We start from the raw sequence: 24048 nt of genomic DNA, 5'->3' as shown, positions 1-24048 counted from the left end.
ATGCCACAGCCTTGCAAAAGTGTTTTGACATTTTTCCCTACGCTCCTCTCAAAGACATGTAAGCATTCATTTAGCAAAGAGCGCCATTTCTCTCGCTCCTGTCGCACTTTGTAAGTGTGAGGAAGCCTGTGTTGATGTGAATGTTCCTGAAACCCCCGGACGCCAGCTGTATTAGCTCGGACAAGACACAATCGAACAACTGCCTGTGATTAGATGCAGTAGCCATCACGAGATGCAGACCAAAGCTTTTGCTGGTTTTTTTTTTAGAAGTTGAAGGAGCTTTTGCGTAAACGATCTGTGCCAGTTACCATGAGATTGAGTTGGGTTGAGTCGTAGCTGTTCTTCCTCCTCCTCCTCCTCCTCCTCAATACTCCGTTCTCTTTGTGACTGTCAACCTGCAAACAAAGACATCACTCCCACCTTCCTCGTCCCTGCAGACCAGGCTGCCTTCACTGCACCTTCCTGCATTTGGGGTTACGTGGACTCTTTTATTGTAAAATCAAAGTAGCTTTAACCTTACAGTTTTTGTTTGAATGAGATGATTGACGCTTTTTATTCCCTGCTAACCGAATGTCAGTTTTCTCCGACTGAGACGGAAGCTTCGTATGAGCGTAAAGAGATGCAGCTCGTCCTGCTGCAGCATTTGGCAAATCGCTCCTCTGACTCTCAAGTCTCTGTTTGGTTTTGTCATGGTTTACTCAGCCAATCAATCAGACAGTGCTTACAACTGATGACACTGCTGGAGAAACAAGTTCTCCTATCCTGACATGAACGGAAGCAAACAAAAGGCCATGAGTGGAAAACATCAAATAGATGCTAGATGGAAGAAAAAAATAGCAAATACTGGTGCAAACAGGGTGAAGTTACGAACAGCGTGTTACATTTTTACTGAAAGTTAACTTCAGTTCAGATTTGATCTCCATCAACTTTAACATATAAACCACAATTGGGCCATAATGATGAATTTTGACTTGTTTATCTAAACATTAAAGAAATTAGAAGCAGCCCAAAATAGTGAGTGTGAAAGGCTAAAAACTGTGAGCTAAATAAAAGATAAAAGCTTTGGATTTTCTGCTTTTCGCTCCATCAGCCACCTCTGGCTGCATCATGTTGTCACCTTTGATCACTCTCTCATGTTTTAATGCATGAAGTCAGCGAGAAGTGTCATATGGCTGTGATAGTCACACTGAATTCCATCGCACCCCTGATAGATTTGACAAAGGCAGCTGGAAGACTGCACCTCAGGTTTTCTTATGTCTCTGCGTGGTGGTTCTCTGTTGTATTTCTTTTTTTCCTTTTATTTTAATTTTCAAGTCAAATGGTCGCGTTCCCGATTTAAAGATGCCTCTGTGTATGTGTCTATGTCCGTGATGCACACCGACAGCAGAGCGCTATTTTTAAGCTGCTACATTAGCTCAGTTCGTTCTACGAATCCATGGAGTTCCTGTCTTTTTAAATTACTGTCGGACCACATTTTTGTACAATGAGAAAAGAAAAAATAGCCCTGCTGCAAAGAACAATCAGCTTGTCTAGTGTCACAAACACGGTCAGTGTAGCTGCAACTCACAAACATCCTTGGCTGACCCAATCCATTTCAGCCCCTTACCGACCAAAGGAAGGGTCGAAAAGGAGGGGTTAAGAGTTTTTAATTGAACATTGTTTTGTTAGGGTATCTGCCAAACTAATCAAATGCAGAAAATGCTTTTAAATCAAAGTTATTCGGGGAAGTACTGGAAAGCCTGCAGTATGTAAACATTATCCATTTCTCGAGGCTATCTCGTCTCCCTGCGTTGAAGCCCTGCTCCCTGGAGGAGAGCGATCCATTCATCACCAGACTCAAACACTTCACACTTGGGCAGCATGTTGTGTTCTGACCTGTCCCTTCCCGGCCCGGCAGAGATGGAGAACAGAATAAATATGCTGTCATCCAAGGCTGGAGTGCTGACTTACAGCAGGATCACAGCAGGAAGACAAAGCCTCTCCTTTTCACCTCTCACCTCAGACGCTACATCTGGCCTCAAGAGAAACCACAGTCTCAGGAGCAGGTTTAATGTGACAGCTAAAATCGTGTCACTTAAAACTAGAGCAGAGATGGGTCCTGTGCAGTTCAAGCTTTGTTGAACAGTTGACAGTGAAGAAATGCTGTTGGAACAGAAAACAAAGAGTCCTGACTAGAATCAAATCAGGGACATGACAGTTGTACGGTGTGTGTCTCTCGCCATCTCATCTTTTAAAAGCTGAAGTTGTGCGTATTCCCAAACTAAGCAAACTGCTAACCAGTAACATGGCTCACCTGAGACCGCCACATCTGGAGTCTGAGGGCAGCTCCTGTCTGTGGATGCAACTCAGGTCAGATGGGGAGGAGTTGTGAGCATTGAGGAGCAGAGATCTACTTGTGTATGTTCGTACTTGTTTGACAAAATTCATCTATAGATGGTTTGTCCACACTGATCCCTGCATCTGAAATGCAATCTGGAAGACTCATTTGTTGAGACTAAATATTTGCTGTAGAACATAATCTAAACACAGCAGCATGTCAGACATGTGAAAGGTGGTCTGAGGCGCTTTTTTACCCGTAGTTTAAAAAGTTCAAACAAATTTATCATCAGATTTTATCTAAATGGATCATTTGACCTTTTTTTATCTGGCTGTTCCACTTTGATGGATCATACAAACTTTTGTCACCCTCAACTGGCCTCAGTGTGAATTCAGGAGAACCTTAACAAATATGTTTTGAACAAAGTTTAGCACAGCTGTTCCCGATCGAACATTACCTACAATTCTACAATTCTACAATTCTACAATTTCATTTAGCAGACGCTTTTGTCCAAAGCGACGTACAACACAAGCAAGAATTTAGACTTAATTAAGGAAAAGCCCATAGGAAGCGCAAAAGTGCTTCAGTTGTGATTTGGTCACAGGTACTGCCATCTAGTGGCAGAAGAAGTGTCACCCCCCCCTCCCTTTTTTTTTTTTTTTTTGACAAACATACAACATCACACAACCCAGTTAGTGCTACATAATCACCAAGTGCTGGGTCTTGGACCCTCTGACTTATTCTACCCCACAGAACAAAGAGGAGAAGAGTCAGGTTCAGTGCCTCGGTGCTCTCTGAACAATTGAGTCTTCAATTGTCTCTTAAAAGTAGAAACAGAAAACAAAGAGTCCTGACTCTTGAAGTCGAAGGAACTACTACTACTTTCTGAGTATGATAGAGGGCGAGTCACACACGAAGGGATTCAAAACCAAACCTATTAATTTAGATCAACATCATGGGTGAAAGGAGAGCTGGGGGATCAGGTTTTACCCTAGACCCCTCAGGTTATACCCTAGACTCCTCAGGTTATACCCTAGACTCCTCAGGTTATACCCTAGACCCCTCAGGTTATACCCTAGACTCCTCAGGTTATACCCTAGACCCCTCAGGTTATACCCTAGACCCCTCAGGTTATACCCTAGACTCCTCAGGTTATACCCTAGACTCCTCAGGTTATACCCTAGACCCCTCAGGTTATACCCTAGACTCCTCAGGTTATACCCTAGACTCCTCAGGTTATACCCTAGACCCCTCAGGTTATACCCTCAACCCCTCAGGTTATACCCTAGACCCCTCAGGTTATACCCTCAACCCTTCAGGTTTTACCCTAGACTCCTCAGGTTATACCCTAGACCCTTGAGGTCCAGAGATCCTTCAGGTTATATCCTAGACCCCTCATGTAATACCCTAGACCCTTCACATTATATCCTAGCCAGGTTATACCCTAGACCTTCCCCATCGGCTGATTCTCTGATGACCCACCCAGGCTGTTACCTGGAGCCCAGGACGTGAGGAGAGGGCTGACACAGTCTCCTCACAGTTGAGTACGTCATTTGTATTTTAGCTCCACAGACATGAATCAAATGCATTTTTCTGTGAACATAGAACAAAAAAAATCAATTGTTGCAGTGAGGGTGAAAAACACTGTGAAGACACATCTTAGCACTTCTCTCTCCAAATGTGAAAACTGTTTCAAAGGCATAACTCAACACCCGCGGCTCAGTCTGCTCATGACATGCTGTTAGTAATTTTCATCAGAGTTGCTGAATTGTTTTGTTGTCTAAGGATTTATGCATCCAGCACATTTCCGTCCACAAAAATGACGACATTTTAATTAGCAGTTTCAAAAAACAAGAAATCATCCAGCTGCTATCTGTATCCAGAGAGTGTGTACATTTGCAGACATGTTTTACCATTTCCATATTATTCCTGCAGTGAGTGGGGAGAATCAGGACAGATTCAGCGTCTTGATGTTCTCTTTCGCCCGCAGCACCAAACAGAGCAACTCACAGCCAAACACTAATTGTGTCTACCAGATTTTCCTTATGTTGTGGGGACATAAATCTCTTAATATGGGCCACATTTTGGATGCATAAAGCATAATCGTGTCTGTGTGTGCATGCTTGTGTGTGTGCATGTGTGTGTGCGCGCGCTTGATAGTCACTACTTATGATACCATATATAGCCTGTTTTTTTCCAGCAATAGAATGGAATTGTAATCTTTTCAGATGTCTGTGTAAGGATCGAACATAGCACAGTTTCTTAACTATTAAAATGGAGCATTTTGTCATATTTCCTTACATTTTTCCTTAAGAGAATGAAGTTTGAGTGAATTGTAAGTGAATTTGCATGGTATGGAGTCAAAAATCAATACCACTAGCTCTAAAGGAACACCAAGTATTAGCATACTTCAGTCATAAGATACACTTTTCTTTTGCCTGCTTTATGCAAAACAATCACTGTGAAATCATTTGAATTTTTGAGATATTGTCACCAGCTGCCAGATCTGCTGTAATTATTTCAAGTGGCCAGAGTTTGATTGTTCATTTGGGGAGGAAAGATCAATAACAGGAAAAAAAGAAGAACAAAAGAAGGAAAAATAAACCGTCTATAAAGGATTAATATTTATTATGACACTCGTGAAAAAGAGCAAACAAGAAGCCACAGTTAGAAGGGAAAAAAAGGCGCCAGAAGGAGGGAGAGCAGCAGCTGTGTGTGGGAGGATCAGAGTAGAGAGGGTGGGCTGCTGAGGAGGAAATGAGCTTTGATGGACAAAAAGCTTTTCAGTGCTCCCAGTGGCTGTGGCTAAGTACCGTCCTGAGTTCTACCTGTGGCTGAATCTACTGGCTTCACAGTTTTGTTTGACCAAATGGGATTTCATGCTTAAGTAAGTTTGGATGAACCCATTTGTGTCAACTAAGGATCTTTTTATTCCTCGGCATGTGGCGTGGAGGCTGTAGGCGTCAGGATTCTGAGTGGTCTGTCCTTTTCTTGTGAATGTGACATCTTATGAACACATTGAGTTTCTTTAGATTATTTCACTTCGATTCAAGAAAGTACTGATTAGATTCGTTGCTGTAGAGGCTAATTTTCTGATGTCTATGCTTTCTTTTAAGTTTGTTGTTGATAACTTTGGTTTTAGTCATCAATGATCCCAAAGTTGATCCCAAATACCTAGAAATTATTCTCCCAAAAAACAAAAAGCACACAATTTGTCTGTCGGTTGGAGGAGGATTTTTGTGAAAAGTGTTTGGGAGGCTCTTTAGTTCGGGCTCTGTATTTTTTTGATTCCCCCACTCTTCATACGTCTCAGCCTAAAAGAAAAACAGGACGCATTGTTTGGTGTGTGGTCGTCCTTCTTTTATGTTTATGAAACTGTACTGAAGTGAACTCATTTGGGACAAGCACACTCACACTCACACTCAGACACACACACATATCACGGTCATTGAGTCTCTATGACATCATTTGAGCTCTGATTATTTGACCTCTCTCCCGGGATGTTTACGTGGTCAGTCCTTCATAGGAGACAGTCTGAGCGTATTTATCGTCCGGTGTGTCTTTGAAAAACGAGTGTGTCCCTGGGCTGGTGTCACACTCTGAGGTGACTGGTCCTCTGCTTTCCTAATTTAGAACAACTGCCTCCTGGCTCTCACCGTCTGATGGGGTTAAATTTTTCAATGTTTCAAAGGCAAAATCATGGATCACTCACCTTCATCTCCTCAAACTGTGTGTGTTATCTCCAGGTGATGCGTTGGCACGCTAGGCACGAACAAATGAGAGGTGTCCAGGTGCTCTGAAGCAAGGGGGATCAAACCTCCTCTTCATATTTGCTGTAAGGATAGACATTAAATATTCTGTTAAATACCAAATCACGCCTCAGCAAGCCACCGCTTTACATCTATAATATATGCATATATCCAGCGTTCAATACATAAAGGAAAGCTAGTATTTATTGTAGAGGATGCAAATGCACCAGAGAGCATAAATAGAATGTTTTTATCAGCAAGTGGCAAAATCAGGCTATTGTTTTTTGTTTCAGTAAAGGGTGTTGAATAATCTCAGTTTGTATGCATGTGTGTGACATTTAAAAGCTACAGTGTCCTCATTGGACCCCCTGAACCTGATGTGAACAGCAGAAAAGCAAATGTTTGTACACAGATTGCTGCTCTTCTGAGTGAAAGGTAACAAAGGAGCAATTGTGTTGAAGGGCGGAAGAGACAAAAACACACCCTTGGTTTGATCAGGGAAAGAAAGAAAAACCCAAATATTCTGTCAGTGACTCTTTTTTTGATCGTCTCACTGTTCAAGCTGTAGTTATAATCACATTAGACTGGATAGTTTGGAAAATATTTTGCTTGACTGTAGAATAGCAGAATGGAGGGGAGAGTGAATTTGGTTTGGTCTGAATAAACCGCATTACCAGTTCAACTGCAGGATATTTTTGGCTCATCCTGTCCAGCTTTGCAGACAACTTTTGTTGTCTGCTTTGTCTTAACTAGCTTTTAGTTTGACAGAGCAACCGAGAAAACCCTAGTTTATTTTCAAATAAAATTTGACCTTGTTATTATAAAAGTGTTTGATTTAAAATCTGCATATTGTTAGAAAAGAGACAAATTACCATGATTCAAAATGTAGAAACATTTTGCAGTGGCGGTTCCCATCTTGGGCGGCATGGTGCTGCAGTGATCAGCACTGTCGCCTCGCAGCAAGAAGGTTCCGAGTTCGAGTCCCAGCTCCAGCACGGGATCTTTCTGTGTGAGTCTGCTTGTTCTTCCTGTGCCTGTGTGGGTTCTCTCTGGCACTCCAGCTTCCTCCCACAGTCCAGAGACATCAAGAGGGGACGAGGTTAATTGGATTCTTTAAAACTGACCGTAGGCGTGGCTGTGAGAGCTCATGGTTGTCTGTCTGTATGTGTTGGCCCTGCATGGACTGGTGACCTGTCCAGGGTGAACCCCGCCTCTGGCCTGAAGGCTGCTGGGATAGGCTCCACCCCCCGTGACCCTGAACAGGATAAGTGGAAGAAAATGGATGGATGGATGGATGGTTCCCAAACTTTCTGAAGTTGTGACTAAGCTAGCACCGCTAGTCAGACACAGCACTGGAGGCCCAGGAGCAAATGGTTCTGACATTTGGGCCTTCAGCTGTTGCACTGCGTCCTCCAACATTTTCTGCTGCATCCATGAGTGCTCTGCAAGATCCTTTCAACCATTTATCCCTGTTTGCACAAGTTTGGCAACATATTGGGTGTGAATGGGCCTTGTGGAGTGAGATGGATCCATGTCAGAGACAGTCAGACAAAGAGATGGAGCGGGTCAGAATGTGGGTGGATTCTGAGAGGATACTGCTGATGTTTTTTAGCGTACCTTCTGACATAACCCTGCGTACCCCTGAGGATACATGTGCCCCAGTTTGGGGATCATGGGTGTAGAGCATACATAATATGCTTGATCTGTTGTGTTTCCAATCCCATAGCATTGAAACACTTCTTGTTGAGTGCTACACAAGGAAAAGAGTAGAAAATCATGAATATGAGTTCTCCGAAGCGGTGAGGCTGTATAGATGCCTGGCAGGATGAATCAAGAACACCTCACTTCGTTCAAGGGAATCTATTTCAAACAGTACAGAGTGTCAAGATATGATGTCTGGAAACTATATATATTTTTGTAGATCTGGAAAGGTGAGAAGAGGGAAGATAGCAGCTAGGAGAGCAGATATGGTGATGGCAGGTAAAAGAGAGACAGCGGGATTCCACCTGTGCGTGTTTTGCATTAAAAAGACTCAGTGACTCACTTTACAATTTGGTTTGATTAGTAACGACAAGCATGGTATCTTTAGATGTTAGAGACACATACAGGAATGTGTGGTTGTGACAGAGACACAAAAAGTAACTTTTCCCAAAGCTTCTCATAACTTCACATAGAAAAGTGAGTATGGGTGCTGAAGTGGGACACCCCTCTGTTGCTGCTGCAGCTGTCCTTTATCTGTTTAGCCACACAAGACTATCTTGGCAATGCCAACTAAGATCAGAGGCTGCATGCCGTAGAATCAAACAGCAGCAGACTCCCTGCGCTGACATGAGGACTCCATCACAGACCATTAAATCTGCAGCCAGAGGCGAAGGCAGCCAGATGGGAAGAGAAGGAGGCAGAGAGTGTGACAGAAGCAGAGCAAAGGAGTGGAGGTGGAGGAAGCGGGAAAAGTCAGGCCGGGAGAAAAGCATTTCTGGTTTACAGCTGCTGCTAGCTTTCCCTGAGAGACAGGACAGTCCCCTCACCGAGCACCGTGCCACTGAGAGACTCCATCTTACATTGGTTCTTCAGACATGACACTCAGCTGCTGTAGTTTCAAAATGTTGAGTCACTCAGAGGGAAGCTATCGTCCTGTCTGGTTTGTAGGATTTGTGACAAAGCAGTGGCAGTGGGGAAATGCACCGCAGTAACTTAAACATTACAGCTGTCACATCTGACATCTCTCTTTCCTCCCTGTACGCCTTCTCAGCTTTCACAAAGTAAAGTCTCCCTCTGTTTCTCCCTCTCAGATCTGTTTCGTAAATATGGACCCTCAGAAAACGGACTGTCGTGACCACAAAAACATCAAGGTGAGCACAGCTCCTGGTCCACTCTCGTTATCTCACTTTCTTCTCGTCATCTTTTCTCTTTTCTTCTCTCCCACTGACTCCTCATCTCCTTATTCATTGTATTTCCTATTTAAACACTGATTCAGTTGCCATGGATTCAAGGCCATTACCCAGAATTAGAGTGTTGATTTGTTTAGATAAGATCCAGATGTTTCAGTCTTTTCTGGATGCTGGTGGTGGAGGTGCAAGCAGTGGGCATCGGTAATCATTTCACATGGTTCAAGACTTCTCACAGGATGGATTTCATAATTATGTGTGTTCTTGAATTGGTCGTACTGAGGGCACATGATGTTCCGTTTTCAAGTCACTTGAAGGAAGGTTTTCTGTTATCATGTGCTGTTGTGTCTGTGCCTGGCGTGTCTCCCACAGAAACTGGCGTTGATGTCTCCAGACCTGCCAAAGCTGGTTGAATTACTGAGCGTCCACCAACCAAAAGAAAATGAGATCCTCTTGCTTGGTGGCCTGGAAGCCTCAGATACATGCCAAACACATCCACACACCCCCTCTCAGGTGAGTCTTGAAGTCATTGAAAGAATTTAAAGCCTGAGAATGGACTGCCTTGCTGTGTGAGTCACCAAGGTGCTCCGCAGTTTTCTTTCATAAGATGTGAACCTTTAGGTGGGCAAATCTATTTTTACTCACTATCATAGAGATAAATGCCAGACAATCATCCAGTCAGTGCAGCATGTACATGCAACACACATGTTGGCACAATCGTCATCTAGATAACCAGGCAATGATAAGCTTCTGATGACAGCACCAAAGAGCCACTGCTCTGAACATGGCCCAGGACGCACAACTCCCCACCAGCTGATCCACCTCACCTCTAGGTGGAGCTCTCCTACTTCCCTGACCTGAGTATCTGAGACGTATGCAAGCACATAATACCACTGCACTTAAGAGCTTTGACCTAAAGTTTACCAACCACACGTGTGAACTACCTGGGCTGGAACATTATGGTCATTGTGGTAAATCAATGTCAGCAAAGAATTCAGGTTCAGATCAGGCAACCAACCCCCCCTGTCAAGTTTCTCCACCGTTGCCCACATGAACACTGATACGCTACCCGTCCGTGACCATGGAACATTGGAACAGCCCTTCAATCTCTCAGCGCTTGCAGAGGGGTCATAGAACTATCGACACCTTATCTACATTTGTTTTGTGGACCTTGAGAAAGCACACCAACATGTTCCAAAGGCTGTCTGCAGAAGAGTCATTCAGTCTTGGGAGTGAAATTCATGGACGGGATTTTAAGACACAGCTAGGGGAGAGGACCTCAGGATCAATTCTATGATATGGTTTTGTTGGCCTCATCAGACTGTGGCCTCCAGTGGGCCCTGGTGCAGTTTGGAGCTAAGTACGAATGTACTCGGGATGAGAGACAGCACCTCTAAGTAGCCTTGGTTCCCTGTCGGGAAAACAGTGTTGTGCCTCCCCCAGGCTGTGCGCACAGGAGGTTGCTTCATTTTTGGGCCTCGTTCATAAGTGAGGGTGAGATGGGGTGTGAGTTCGACAGGCTGGTGTGGTGTCAACAGAAGTGAATGTGCTGTATGGATGTGCCACGGTGCGGAAGTGGCGAGACTCTGAATTTACCAGCTGATTTGCATTCCAGCCCTCACCCATTGTCACACGTGGTGGGAAGAGACTAAATATACTGCAATATGATTAACACACTCTTGGAATCAATAGTCTGCCTGAGGAGACTACATGGACAGTTAGCGTTGTGTGAGGTTGTCCAGTGAGTTCATGCTTGAGTATAAAGTGTAGTGAAATGACTAAAAGAAGACCTACAGAAACACAGTTAGACTGTTTAAGATGTTTGAAATATAATTTCATGATTTGAGACTGTGTATGTCAGTTCTTTATTTGTCCATGCTTGGCGTGTGTTTGCAGACCAGTGTGTTTTCATGAAAGTACTACTCTGTATAATAGCGACGTGTATGTACTCATCTCTAACAGGAATTGGTACATGTTTCTTCCAGGGCCAGCAGCAGAGAAGTACAGGCGTGTGCCTGTTCCAGTGTTTAGGACAGCGACGCTACACTCAACCCAGCAGCATCATTTTTGAGATCAACAAGTTCCTTATTGGTTTGCAATGGGGGAAGGAACGGCAGCTTCAGCAGGGACGAGCCACCAGGCAACGTGTTGACGACGACACCAATCGCTCCGTCTCATCCATAGAAGAAGATTTCTTGACTGCCTCAGAGCACCTGGGAGACGACAGCGAGGATGAGAGTCTCAGAAATGGTGAGACTTGTTTCTCTCACTGAGGAAAGTAACTTTAGTTTTGGCAGAACTTTTAGCCTGATTTTGCTGTAATATTTATAGGATTAAAAAAACCCACACACACATACTTGAAACATGTCCACATTAATAGAGTGGAGACACATTTATATGAATCCATTTTAATGTGATTATAACTCAAATTGTACATATATGTTTAGGCATGTGAAAGTACAAATTAAAGTACAAATTCACTCTTACAGTATCAAAAGTAAAAAAAACAACCAAACAAAAAAACAACAACCAAACTGTGGGAAATTGTGCCAGCCAGTGATATATATCATGATTTAAACAATTAGATAAGTCATGCATTCATACACAATCAGGATGATATGCAATTGGTGAAGGTGGAGTTCCACACAATGTTGTTACTGACTGACCAATAATATCAGTGCATTATAACTCCTATGGTCTTTAAAGGTTTAATAGATCATAACTTGATCTGCAAAGTAACATGTAATAATAGCTGAAAAACAAATGTAGTGGAGTAAATACTACAATATTTGCCTCGGTTGAGTTTTGGGGTTTAAGTATGAAGTAGCATACAAGAGAAATATTCAAGAAAAGTGCATTAATGTGAACTTTATAGATTATTGCCCATAAGAAAATTTTAGAGTTTTTGGTTATAAAATGCAAAAAGACAAAGTCAAAAAAAAAAGAAAAGAAAAATCAATACTATTCTCACTGTGTAACTGAAAAATGGCCGAGAATATCCCATAAAGTAGAATTAATTTATGTGCACTGGGTGGGTAATTCTGTTAAACAGGAGTGTAGAGTAAAACAGGATTATATTCTGCTTTGGATGTGACATTTTACAAACCGGGCTGCTTCTTAATCTATGTTGATATTTTTCACTCTCCTCTTTCTTTTGTTGTGCCTGTTTCTCCACAGACCCGGAGAGCAGTGACCTGGCTGAGAGATTGGTCGAGGTTTCACAGAAACACTGTGCCAGTCTTGCATGTCAGAGGGGGCAGTTGTGTCATCATCAGAGCAGGGAGGACATGGAGAGGAAAAGGGGAATACGTCAGCAAGCCAGCCCCCACGCAAAGGAATCAGCTGGTCACTATGCCACCAATCTGGCTGAGTCGGTACTGCAAGATGCCTTCATACGCCTTTCTCAAGATGAAACCTCTTTTGTCTCTGAAGCTGCTGTCAGTGTGTCCCTCTCCAGAGGTCCTTCTAATGCCATTGGTCTCTCGCAGACCAAACAGGCTTCTCAACAGCGCACTTGCTCTTTTGAACTCCCCAAAATTGTCATAGTTCAAAGCCCAGACAGTTCTGACGGGGCTGCAGATTGGCCAGAGCCTCAGGTGTCAATTTTGCCAGACCAGGATATCACTATCACAGGCACTGAGATGCAGGAGAATGAGTCACAGGCTCATGTTCCCCACCACAATGCTAGACATCCATCCAAACCTGTAGAGGTGGCTTTGGCTTGCGCTGCCAGTGTCATTGGCACCATAACTTCCCCTCAGCTGACGGAACAGCTCACCATGGATTCAGCCTCAGAAGAAGATACAGAGGAGGAGCTTCAGGAACCAGAGGAGGGAGGTGACTACTCCTTCTCCTCAGCCATGTGTGGCATGGCTCAGGTTGCTGGTGCTGTAGCTGCTGTGGAGCTAACGGAGAAGCCAGGGGAGGGTGGTATTACTGAAGCAGATTCCCCTGAAGTCTACAAAGCATCACATGGTCTCATGTCTGCAGCAAAGGCCTCTGCAGCCTTCACACTTCACTGCAGTGTTGCAGAAGGTACCAGTGTTGAAGCGTTTCGTGCCAACATAGCTGAGGTCCTTCACAGAGAAGCGGCTGAGGTGCTAACTCAGCCCCAAGGCTACAGGAGTATAGCCCACCTGCTGGAGGCCACACATAACAAGATAGTAGATGGTATCACTTGTCCAAAAAAATCCTACATGGATGAAAGAGAGGTGGATGACTTAATCGATGAGGTGGCTGACAGTTTATTTAAGCATGCATTAGAGAAAGCAAAAAAGAAAAAAGAACTGGAGGGAAATGGAAAAGATGCACCGAGCCTCCAGGTTTTTCTGCAGGACAGTGTAAACAATCTGTTGTTCGATATCCTTTGCCTGGCACAGAAGAAAATCAGTCACATCACGAGATGTGACCAAGACTCATACAAGTCACAAGAGCGTGATACTTGTGCCAAGGAGCATGCTGTCACCAAGGAGAGCAGTGATCCATTAAGTCAATTACAGAGTTTAGTTGGCTACAGCCACTCTATGAATAGTGAGAACCAGAGTGGAATGCGTCACAGCACAGATAAGTCTAACATGGTTCCTGGGCTAAAGGCGGAATATGCACTTGAGGAAAGTGATGTCAATGTATCCCCCCCCACAGCACACAACAAGGAGCAACAGCAGCAGTCATCATGCAAACAGGGTCAGTCAAAGTCCACCTCCTTTATTGCAAAAGACGGGTCTGAACACCAGCAAATGCAGCAGGGCAGCAGTGCCACCAGAGAACCCTTGAGTGAAATCCCAGTTCACAGCACAGAGAGGAGGGGGCGACTGGTCACAGGAACTGACAGCAGACAGGCCTCCCTCACCCCTCAGTCCTCCCTAAACTCCTGCAGTTCTCTGCTGTCTTGGAGAATGGACTCAGAGTCCAGGACACCTATCACCTGCTATGCTGATGACTTGGCGGCTACAGTGGTGTCTATGGCTACAGAACTAGCAGCCATATGTCTAGAGAACTCCACTGGGAAACAACCCTGGTTCTGTGCCCTGAAGGGAACATCTACAGAGGGCCCAGAGACCTTCTTGCTCCCTGCGTGCCGCACAGTACTCAGGAGGAAAGAGGGTCAGAGCAACAATGCATCCTCAAAGAAACATCGGGCACCGCGCCTCAGTGAAATCAAGAGGAAAACAGAGGAGCAGCCAGAGCTGATGGAGCGGTTGGTGAACCGAGTGGTGGATGAGTCAGTAAACCCTGATGAACCGCAGGACCCATTTGCTCTCTTTGCCTCTGAAGTCACTGCCAGGATCATGAACTGCCCTGAGCTTAATGTGGTAGACACTTCGAAAGCAGGCCAACCACGGAGTAGGTTGCAGTGTGAGAGGTGGAGCCGAGGGAAGGCCTCTAGTTATGAAAGTATTCCAGAAGAAGATACAGACCCTTCAGGCACACCAAACACACTAGGCCCTGGCAGTCGATTGGGTCAGAACTTGAGCCGCGGTAGCTCAATTTCTAAGCAGTCAAGTTGTGAGAGCATCACGGATGAGTTTTCACGGTTCATGGTGAACCAGATGGAGACTGAGGGCAGGGGATTTGACCTTCTCTTGGATTATTATGCAGGGAAAAATGCTAGCAGCATTCTATCTGCAGCTGTGCAACAGGCTGCATCCAAGAAAAATGGTCACCTCAATGTCAGGACTACATCCTGCCTGTCCAAACAGTCCAGCACAGAGAGCATCACAGAGGAGTTCTACAGGTTTATGCTTCGTGACATGGACAAGGAGAACAAAGAGTATGGAATTGCCAAGACTAAAGAATGGAGCAACAGCTTATTCCCCCCCTCGCCAAGAACACCCTTTTGTATACGACAGTCCTCTGTTCCAGACCGCCGCTCCTCAGACTCACGACTGACTGTCAATTCACCCATTAAAGCAAACTCATTTGATGGATTCGCCCGCAATGTGCACGGAGACACACTGAATATCTACCCAAGCAACTCAGTGTCAGCCACAGGACTGTGTAAGTCAGACTCGTGCCTCTATCAAAGAGGTAAGACTGACCAGATCACGGACATGCTGATTCACGAGACCTGGTCAAGTTCTATTGAGTCTCTGATGAGAAAGAACAAAATCATTGCTGATCCAGAGGACAGTATTGAGCTGGAGGCTGCAGGAGACTCCCAGCCCCATGTACAGCAGTTTGCCAATCGTCTAGCAGCTGATATTGTAGATATTGGCAAGTCTTCACTCGGGGGCCAGCAGGATGTTGCTGGGGGTGGACCTGGACCACACCCACAGCCCTACATGCCTGTTGGTGAGAGAAGGAGGGGGTTCAAACAATCTCATCTAAATTGTACTCGTAGTAGATCCAGCCAGGAACAACCTGGATTGGGTTTAGGGGCGAGTGACAGCATTACATCTTGCATAAGGAGCCCCAGAGATGTGCCACTGATCCACATTGAAGGTGATCAGAAAGATGAGGAGGCAACTCCTAACCGTGAAAAGAAAGAAGCACATCAGGAAACGCCACCAGAAACATCAGCTTCCAAGTACACAGAGAGAACCACAGCCAGCGGCAGCAGGTAAGCACTGGTTCAAAACTTTTTGTTTGACAGACGGACAGAGAAGTTGTTACAGCTCAGCAGCTGAATCAGAGATGATCTGACTAAAAGTGTCTGAAGGCAAAACAAGATTCCCATGGTTATTTTAAAAGTTATGAGAATACCAAACACATAATATCAGGTTATTTTTAGTGTTTGAAGAATGGATGGCAGGGACACTGAGAGTCCATTCACTGGAGAACTAATCTATCTAAACAGTGTGTAAGGTTTGACAAACCTTATGCTAAGATGTGGCTCACTGTGTGTGTGTGTGTGTGTGTGTGTGTGTGTGTGTGTGTGTGTGTGTGTGTGTGTGTGTGTGTGTGTGTGTAAATCACCGTAATTATTGCAAGCTGCATTCACGCTTGACTAACACACCAAAACCGCAAGACAATACAAGTTTAGGATTACTTTAACATGCACATGGTGTTGTGCATGAGACATTAGATTAATTTTTACTTCAAAGAAACATGCCAACTTTTGGGGCCGTATTTTCAATCTTCTCCAGAATCAGACAATAAGATAGATATCCTTCTCTCCCCTGTATGTGTATTAGGGAGCAGAGACCAGCTGACTGCCAGGTAGCTAGTAGCAACAATGGCTGCTGCAGTTGTCAACAGACAGATCATTGCGTCGGCCAAAGTTTTAGGCGCCACGTCAAATCACTGCACCGAGTCAAGAAAGTAGTCCCAGCTAAACACTGACTCTAATGTCTCATTTTTTCAATAGTGTAGTTTAGTTTTATTAATACAGGCAAAGACCATTTTGGAGGGTTATGCTAACACTTGCCACCCACTACCATTTATTGTGCTAAGCCAACTAGTGGTAAGGTGGTGTCTTTGGGTCTCCACTCTCTAGAGAGTAAAGAGGGGTAACGAATGACAAATGGAAAATAAAATTGGTGTGTTCATTTAAGTTGTTTGATATCAGTTAAGCTGAAGAATGGTGTTTGCATTTTATGTGTAATAAGGTTATATGCTCCTTCTTGGGGTGATATTTTAGAAAGACAAAAACTAAAAACAGCAAGATTCACTCTAAGACAAAAAAAAACTCAGTGTCTAAGTGGCCTCTGGGGGGAAGCAATCGAGCATAAACTCTCCCAAGAGTCATTTTAAGGGATTTTCTGAGAATAATGAGGACTGGAGCTGCATCTCAGTCTGGAATCAGATGAAAAATACATATATTAAGGAAGAGCGAGAATACAAAATACATATGTGAGGAATCATTTGAGCTCTTCACGTTTTCTTTTTTGTTTGCTGATTATTTTAAAGAAATGTAGATCCTCAAGACATGCTTCATACTGAATGAGAGGAAACCAGCTGAAAGGCGACAGGAAAGTAACAGAGACGCACTGCTTTTCATTTTCAGTACATGTAATCCAGGAACAAGTGGAGTGCATCTGCTTGTCTCTTGTGTAGGAGTGGAACTCAATCACTGGCTGTATCAATAAAAGCTGATATCCCTCTGGAATTGTCAAGGATGGCAGCCTTCAATCATCTGATTATGATTTAATTTAATTAGTTCCCTGAAAAGCACTGAAAATCCACCAGTTCTCTGGAGGATGTGGTTCACTAATGCAATAAAGATCTGATGGATTTGTTTAGTGCATAGTTAATTGTGAAGGCTTCTCATTTGCGTAAAGTTCTAGATGTGTAAGATTAAAAAAAAACAGAGCAGAATATTTTTCAATATTGTCTTCTTTATTTTAAACAATTCATGTGTACAAGAAGAGTGACCACAGAAACATTTGGAATTGCAGCAAACATTGTGCACAGCTAGTCCATCTAGTCTATCTTGCGGTTTGCTCTCCCAGCAGTGAGAGAGACAGGCCCGCTGTGGTGGCGGCTGCAGTAGTGAAGCGGGACAAGCGTTCTATGAGTGCTAGCAGTGAAGAGAGCATGGGGAGCTGGTCCCATATAACACCCGAGGATGACCCCCATGAGGAGACCAGTAGTTTTATCCAGCTGAGTGAGGGGTCAGTAACTATTGCTCCTTGATACTGCTCCAACTGCTGCCGCTCCCACCCTCACCCCACTCTCATTGGCCCATTGCTGCTGACACTTGTGCTCTCCTGTGCCAATGCCAATTTATTCCCTGCTGCTGCTGCAAGATTCACGCCTGCTGAGGCAGTGTATGGAGTGCTCTCTCCAAAATGCCCTCTCCATAGCTTGCATAGAGGGCAAGGCCCTGTTTGCACCCCCATGCACATCTACCTGCAGTGCTTGTACTGCGCTGCAGTGCTGTGAGAACCTGTAGGTCAGAACATTTGCTGCATTGTGCACATCATGAAATGCTGAGCTTTTACCAAATACCTTTGAGCCACTGGTCTGTGCTTGCTTACTGAAATAGTTTCACTTTTCTTTAAGCAATGAGTTAAATCCTACCATAAGGTTGCTAATACCAAAGTGAAGACTGGTAAACTGCATGTTCAGATGCATTTATTTGTAAAGGTGCAAAGATAAGTAGCTTAGAGGGTGAGGATGGAAGGCTCCATGTGCCAGTCCTGCTTTTTGCTTAATTAACTGTAAGAGTAGCTGTCTGCACCACCATAGCCCTCACTGCTCCTTGCAACCTCTCCATCTACCTCTTTACTTTAACTCCACTCCATCCCCAAACCATGTTGTGACACAAGGGGGCAATGCTGCCAGCCCTGCCCGTCCACCATACCCACCTGGCCTACCTCCAAATCTCTCCATCCTCATTGTCAGACAGGCTTGCTGCCAGACAGATATCTCCAGCTCTCTCACCTTGAGTGTTCGATTCTGCTGCAGCTGCTATATGTATGATAATCACCAGCCAATGAACAACATGACCTGCATCGCTGCAAATGGTTACTGCTCTTCTTCACAAGTCAGCTATCGTGAAACATGTGAATGATGACATTTCCCGCTTTTTTTTTTTTTCTAAATGTTTTTATTATTATCGGTTAACAGGAATGGGACGAGCAGTGCATCCAGTCTAGGCCTTGCAGACCTGGATGCTTTTTCTGAGGTGCCCACTCAGAGCACAGTTATCAGGTAACTCCTCTACTCTATCAGGTGCTCTCTTTCCCCCCAACCGGTCAAAGCAGAGGGTCCCACTGACATTCTGACGTCCACAGTGACATTTCAATATGATTAAGTCTGCAGGCGAGGTATTGCTTTTTCTGATGTTCTCACCTCAAACACAGTGATCAGGCTAAGTGCCAGACTGCTGAACTAACACTCATCCAGGATCTCACTAGTTATATATTCTGTTGTCACTCTATTACAGGTAATACTATTCTGTGTAACAGACAGAAAAGCCTCTCCAACGATCTCTTTCCAATTAACAATGTGTATCCTGTAATACCTAATCATACTCAAGGAGTAGTTTGACATTTTGGAAGATGCACTTATTTGCTTTCATGTCACGTTTCATTATTACACTTTGGTTCTTGTCGGAATTACGGCATGCGAGTGAACTTCAGACACTAGATGTGCCCATTTAAAGCAGAGTAACCTGAGCAATCAAACAGAAACCAAAAACATCTATGAGCCGTAGTGGAAATATAACAGGAACTAAAGACAGCATCCAAAACAACTTCCCATCAGGCTCAGTTAGAGTACAGTTTGAGTTCAGTAAAACAACGTGTAGAACCAAACATGCCCCAGCTCCATTAATGGGTTTGATACACGTGTATGTATGTATCTATGCATGTGTATCTGTGTGTATATGTGTATGTGTATATGTGTATCTATGCATGTGTATCTGTGTATTTATGTGTATGTGTATCTATGCATGTGTATCTGTGTATTTATGTTTATATGTGTATGTGTATAGGGTATTTATGTATATATTTGCATGTGTATCTGTATTTATGTATATATGTGTATCTGTATTTATGTATATATGTGTATGAGTATTTATGTATATATGTGTATGAGTATTTATGTATATATGTGTATGTATGTATGTGTGTATGCATGTATGTGTATATGCATGTATGTATCTGTGTATGTATCATATGTATGTATGTGTGTATGCATGTATGTATCATATGCGTGTATGTATGTATGTATGTGTATGTATGAATGTGTATATATATGAATGTATGTGTTTATGTTTGTGTATATATATCTAAGTGTGTATGTATCTCTGTGTATATGTGTATGCATATATGTATGCATGTGCATATGTATTTATATACGTATGCATGCATGTGTATATGTTTATATGCATATGTGTATGTATGTAAATATAAACACATGTATGTGTATATATACATATATTTATATATATACATGCGCGCACACACACACACAGAGGATAGCATTTCTTTATCAACATTAGCACTAAAATATGTCGCAAACATATCAAACCAAACTTGATTCCAGTAAGAGGATTAGAAAGTAGAATTATGGTTGTTTCTTTTCTGAAATATTGAGGAAAAAAGGCCTTAACTTACCTGTTGATATGATCAAGGCAGTGTTTTATTTTTTGTTTTTTGGGGTGATGCTGTAATTAACTTTCAGCTGGTATTTCTTTATTTTCAGTGAGGAGAGAGAGAAGGGCAACCAAGCAGCGACGGAGGAGAATATCGTCCGTACGTACTGTAATGAATCCTCATTCCATCTCACTGCTATCATCTTCTTAATAATTCACCCGTTCAGCTTTGAAGACTTACTGAGCGCTCTCAGGTTGATCTGGGGTACAGTAAGTGCTGCGTGATTAATCGCTCCAATCTATGTACTTTAATAAATGTGGTGGTGCTCACTATATAGAGGATGGTCATCAAAATTTTTAAAAAAGGCCCATAGATCCTTTAATGGTCCGGTACAAAGTGAGTCTTCGTTTTATGACTTATCTTTGAACAAAGATTGTCTAAAAGCAAAATTGGTGCCGGGATATTTCTATTTTATGAAGATATTTCCATTTTATGAAGCTGAACAGACTGTAGGATTAAATGCACATTAAAATTTAATGTGCAAATAATTACAGAAGTCGTGAAAATGAGGGTAGACCCTTTGTGCTTCAGTGCTTTTATGATGAAGTCACTACAGTCAGTGAACATGCGGGACGCCTTCAAGTTAAGTTTGTTTAAAGTCTTGAAAATTTCAAAAGAAAACCAGTTTAGAAATATGCTTGACTTTGATATTCATGAAAAATCATTGACCTCCTGGTATAAAATGAACAATCAATACATTATATTGACTACTACTCATCTTCATACCGTAGTAACTGTTTAGATGTGCATGTAAAAAAGTAAAAGTTTCGGTATTTTGAGAGTTGGGTTGTCGTGGGGCAAGTTGTGCCACCAGTTGTGCAACTTTTAAGTGTGTTAGGATAAACTTGCACTTGCTTACCGCTCTGTCCCTGTGCTTCAGTCTGACATGAATTGAGTAACGTGAATTTTACTTCTGTTCAGTCATGGTCACATGACTACTCTTGACTGGCTCAACTCACTCCGTTCTCCCCTACGAGGTAAAAGCAGGAATCCTCGGCTAAAGTGGAACCTCTTTTTTCCCGTGATCTGTCAGAGAGCAGTTCAGTGAGGACGGCGGGCGGCAGCGGGAGTAACCTCAGGGAGCTGCTGGTGGTAAACTGTGACCTGGAAACTGAGTGTGCGGACTCAGAGCTGAGAGTGGCTCTGCAGTGGATCGCTGCGTCCGAGCTGGGCCTCCCTGCCCTCTACTTCAGGAAATCCAAAGAGAAAAGGGTGGCAAAGGTGGGCACGAGGGTTTGGAACTGAAATTGAGGGACTTGTTTTTCTGAGTAAATTAACTACATCCGGGGTGGAACTCGCAGCGTGAAGTGAATGGCCGTGCTCGGTATTGACTGTGTGATTGTCTGTGTGTTGTCTCAGTTCCAGAGAGTGGTCCACCTGATGTCTCAGAAGTCATGGCGGATTGCGGACTTGTTCAGCGCTGTGGTTCAGTTCTGTAAACTACATGAGAAAGAGGAAGAGGAGGGCAGGTCTTTATCCAGCCTGTTTGATTGGTTGCTAGAGAACCTGTAAGGTGGATTAGTTTCCTCATTCTTGGAAACAAACAAACACACACACACACACGCACACGCACACTCTCGCACCTCCAACATGTTCCTAACTCTTTGTATCCTGTCTCATCACCAAGTGTCTGCTACTGCAAGCTGAGAGCACAGCGCGATCAACATACTTGACTAATTCATCCTGCTGCCCTCACTGTGTCCATGGAAGTTGTGTTTTTTTCCTCCGTCTGCAGTCATGACTGGGGTCTGTACCAGGATATCCAGGATATCTTTATGTTAGCTGGCTCCACAAAACCCGAGTGACAGCAACCAAAGATAAGCAGGAAACCAGAGCTGAATATTTCACTCAAGACAAAAAAAACAGTAGCGTCGAGAAAGCAAGAAGGAAAGCTGAAAAAAAAATTCAGAATGCATCAATATCACTTAAGATGATCTGACTTTGATCTTGCTTGGAGGAGTTGTGATATTATGTACAAACTGAGAATAAATGGATTTTTTTTTAAACATAGTATTTATTATTTAGGACATATCATATAAATCTTACAGGCATAGAAGTTGCACTCTGTTGAATATGAACATAAAAAAAAAACCAGCGAGACCAAGGCTGCATTAACACAAGAGATCAAATTAAAACAAAAAACTTGATAAAAATCAAATGGAATTCAATTAAATTGATAAAATAGAAATAAGAACTTTGTTTATTTGTTTGTGAAATATTCTGACAAAGTATCTGTTGGTTCTTATATGCCGAAGCAATAATTACCAAAGATGAGGAGAAAAATTATAATTCAAACCAGGTTGACTGGTGCTTTAATCAGTCTCTGCACTGGGTTTATTTGAGACGTACAACAAGTGTTCCAATTCATAGCATGGGGGGGCGCGCGTTTGTGGTCATATTCCAAGTGAACTGCCTGATCGTGATTCCTTGAGCTTAACCTGTGTCTACAGCCCGTAACCATGGCAATGCCTCCTGCTGAAAAGTGAACTTGATGTAATCCTGCCTTGAACCTGTTACCTCGCTAACCTGCTCATCCCGCTTCGTGGTACAAGCCCCAGTTGCCCCCGAACAAAAACATTCGTCTCACCAGTCTGTTGGTCCACAGGTAGGACATTCCCACCAGGAATGAACTAGCCTTCAAGAGATTATAGTCGGCAGGTTTTAACTGCTCCAGATTATATAAATATTCAGTATATATATATATGTGTATATTTACAGATTCTCACAACCAAATTTTGTCTTTATTTTTTTTTCCAAAAGAAGCAGAGTAACACTAGGAAAATCAGGTTAAAAATCACTTTGCTGCTGCTCAACCTGCTCCAACCTTTTCTATCAAAACCACTTTGTAAAAGAGGCTCTTCAACTGAAAGCCCCGAACTAAAGAGTCTTTCTCCTGATAGCCATTTAGAAGTGCACATTTGCTTACTGTAAGCATATTTGTTGTGTTCATTGGCCAACATACCACCTCTGTTGTGACCTTGAAATATATTTGTAAGTATGTGATCTTGTCCATGTTATCTGAGAGCTGATTATATATTGGATTGTTGTACTGTATATACTGTAGATTTGGACCTGCTGCACCTTGGAGTAGTGGACCGCTCTCTTTAGCTTTTACTACTGTACGTCAGGAAGACAGAGTAAGATTTGTTATGTTGAATTTGTATGTGAATTTTGGTGTGTTTATTTCTCTACTAAATGGTACTCTCGTGTTACATCAGCATTGGGAAACGAAGCACACGGTTCAGCTGTAAAGTGTCACTGTAGAACTGAATGTATTTATCTTTTGACATCAATAAATTTCTGTGACGTGAAATACGAGCAGTCTTCATGGCCGATGACTCGAAACAAACAAAACAGAAGACCGCACGATGGCACGTTGATCCTTATTATTGTACACGCTTTGTATTTGACAGAAAGAGAAAAATCCTGACCGTAACGGGCAACGCTTACACCCCAGTCTACCTGATAGCTGATAAAGTTTATTTGAAGTCAACAGCCAAACAAGCAAACCCTTCCCCTCGCATGAAGCGGTACTTTGCCCAAAAAGTGTTTTTTTTTTTTTTTAATTTCCCATTTCAAGTTCTCACAAATGGGTGTCTTGTGCTCACCATCATATTTTCATCACCTGTGTGTAACTCCAGAAAAGGCCAGCTATGTTTATGTAGCTCTTAGCTCATGGCGACAGCTGCGAAAACCTGCCACAAAATTCCAAAAGCTTATCGTTCACGTCGCGACTGCATCCTCTGGTAGAATCGTCACGTCTCCTCTCTCCAGGTGAATGCTCTTTGAATTACGCTCAAAACTAAAGACACTTCCAGTTTGGTGACATTGTGGATGTATGTTGGCTGGTTCTACTCAATGTGCTACTGTGCACGAATGCCAAGCCTGAAGGGTTCTAGTCGTGTGTTTTCAGCTCAAATCAGAGTGTGTTTGTATCACCGAGCATATGCCTGAGAATGTGTGGTTTGGTCTCAGCCACCTTGTTTGCATCCCAGTTTACAGATCCATTTCTTTTTCTTTTTTCACTGCATGAACAGAACTTAAGGATTCAA

At 43.2% G+C, this 24048-nt stretch overlaps 1 protein-coding gene across 5 annotated transcripts in view; it reads left to right on the top strand.

The window, feature by feature from the left end:
* The window catches only part of sphkap (SPHK1 interactor, AKAP domain containing), a 123349-nt gene that overhangs the window by 99285 nt on the left and 16 nt on the right, over positions 1–24048 (top strand). For 4 of the 5 annotated variants that reach the window (XM_086215629.1, XM_086215630.1, XM_086215631.1 and 1 more), the window contains 9 exons: positions 8859–8918; positions 9327–9467; positions 10940–11204; positions 12132–15513; positions 17345–17506; positions 18465–18548; positions 20046–20095; positions 21030–21217; positions 21356–24048. The exon at positions 21356–24048 is cut by the window's right edge. In XM_086215629.1, the coding sequence (XP_086071755.1) occupies positions 8859–8918; positions 9327–9467; positions 10940–11204; positions 12132–15513; positions 17345–17506; positions 18465–18548; positions 20046–20095; positions 21030–21217; positions 21356–21508 (4485 nt within the window). In that variant the 3' untranslated portion in view covers positions 21509–24048. The remainder of the gene's footprint in view (positions 1–8858; positions 8919–9326; positions 9468–10939; positions 11205–12131; positions 15514–17344; positions 17507–18464; positions 18549–20045; positions 20096–21029; positions 21218–21355) is intronic. The other variant, XM_086215633.1, reaches the window with a different exon arrangement.

This window comes from Aulostomus chinensis, chromosome 10 (genome assembly GCF_037954235.1).
Source record: "Aulostomus chinensis isolate RoL2024-O1b breed Wild chromosome 10, RoL_Achi_v1.0, whole genome shotgun sequence".
NCBI lineage: Eukaryota > Metazoa > Chordata > Actinopteri > Syngnathiformes > Aulostomidae > Aulostomus > Aulostomus chinensis.
This window is presented reverse-complemented; position numbering and strand designations above follow the sequence as displayed.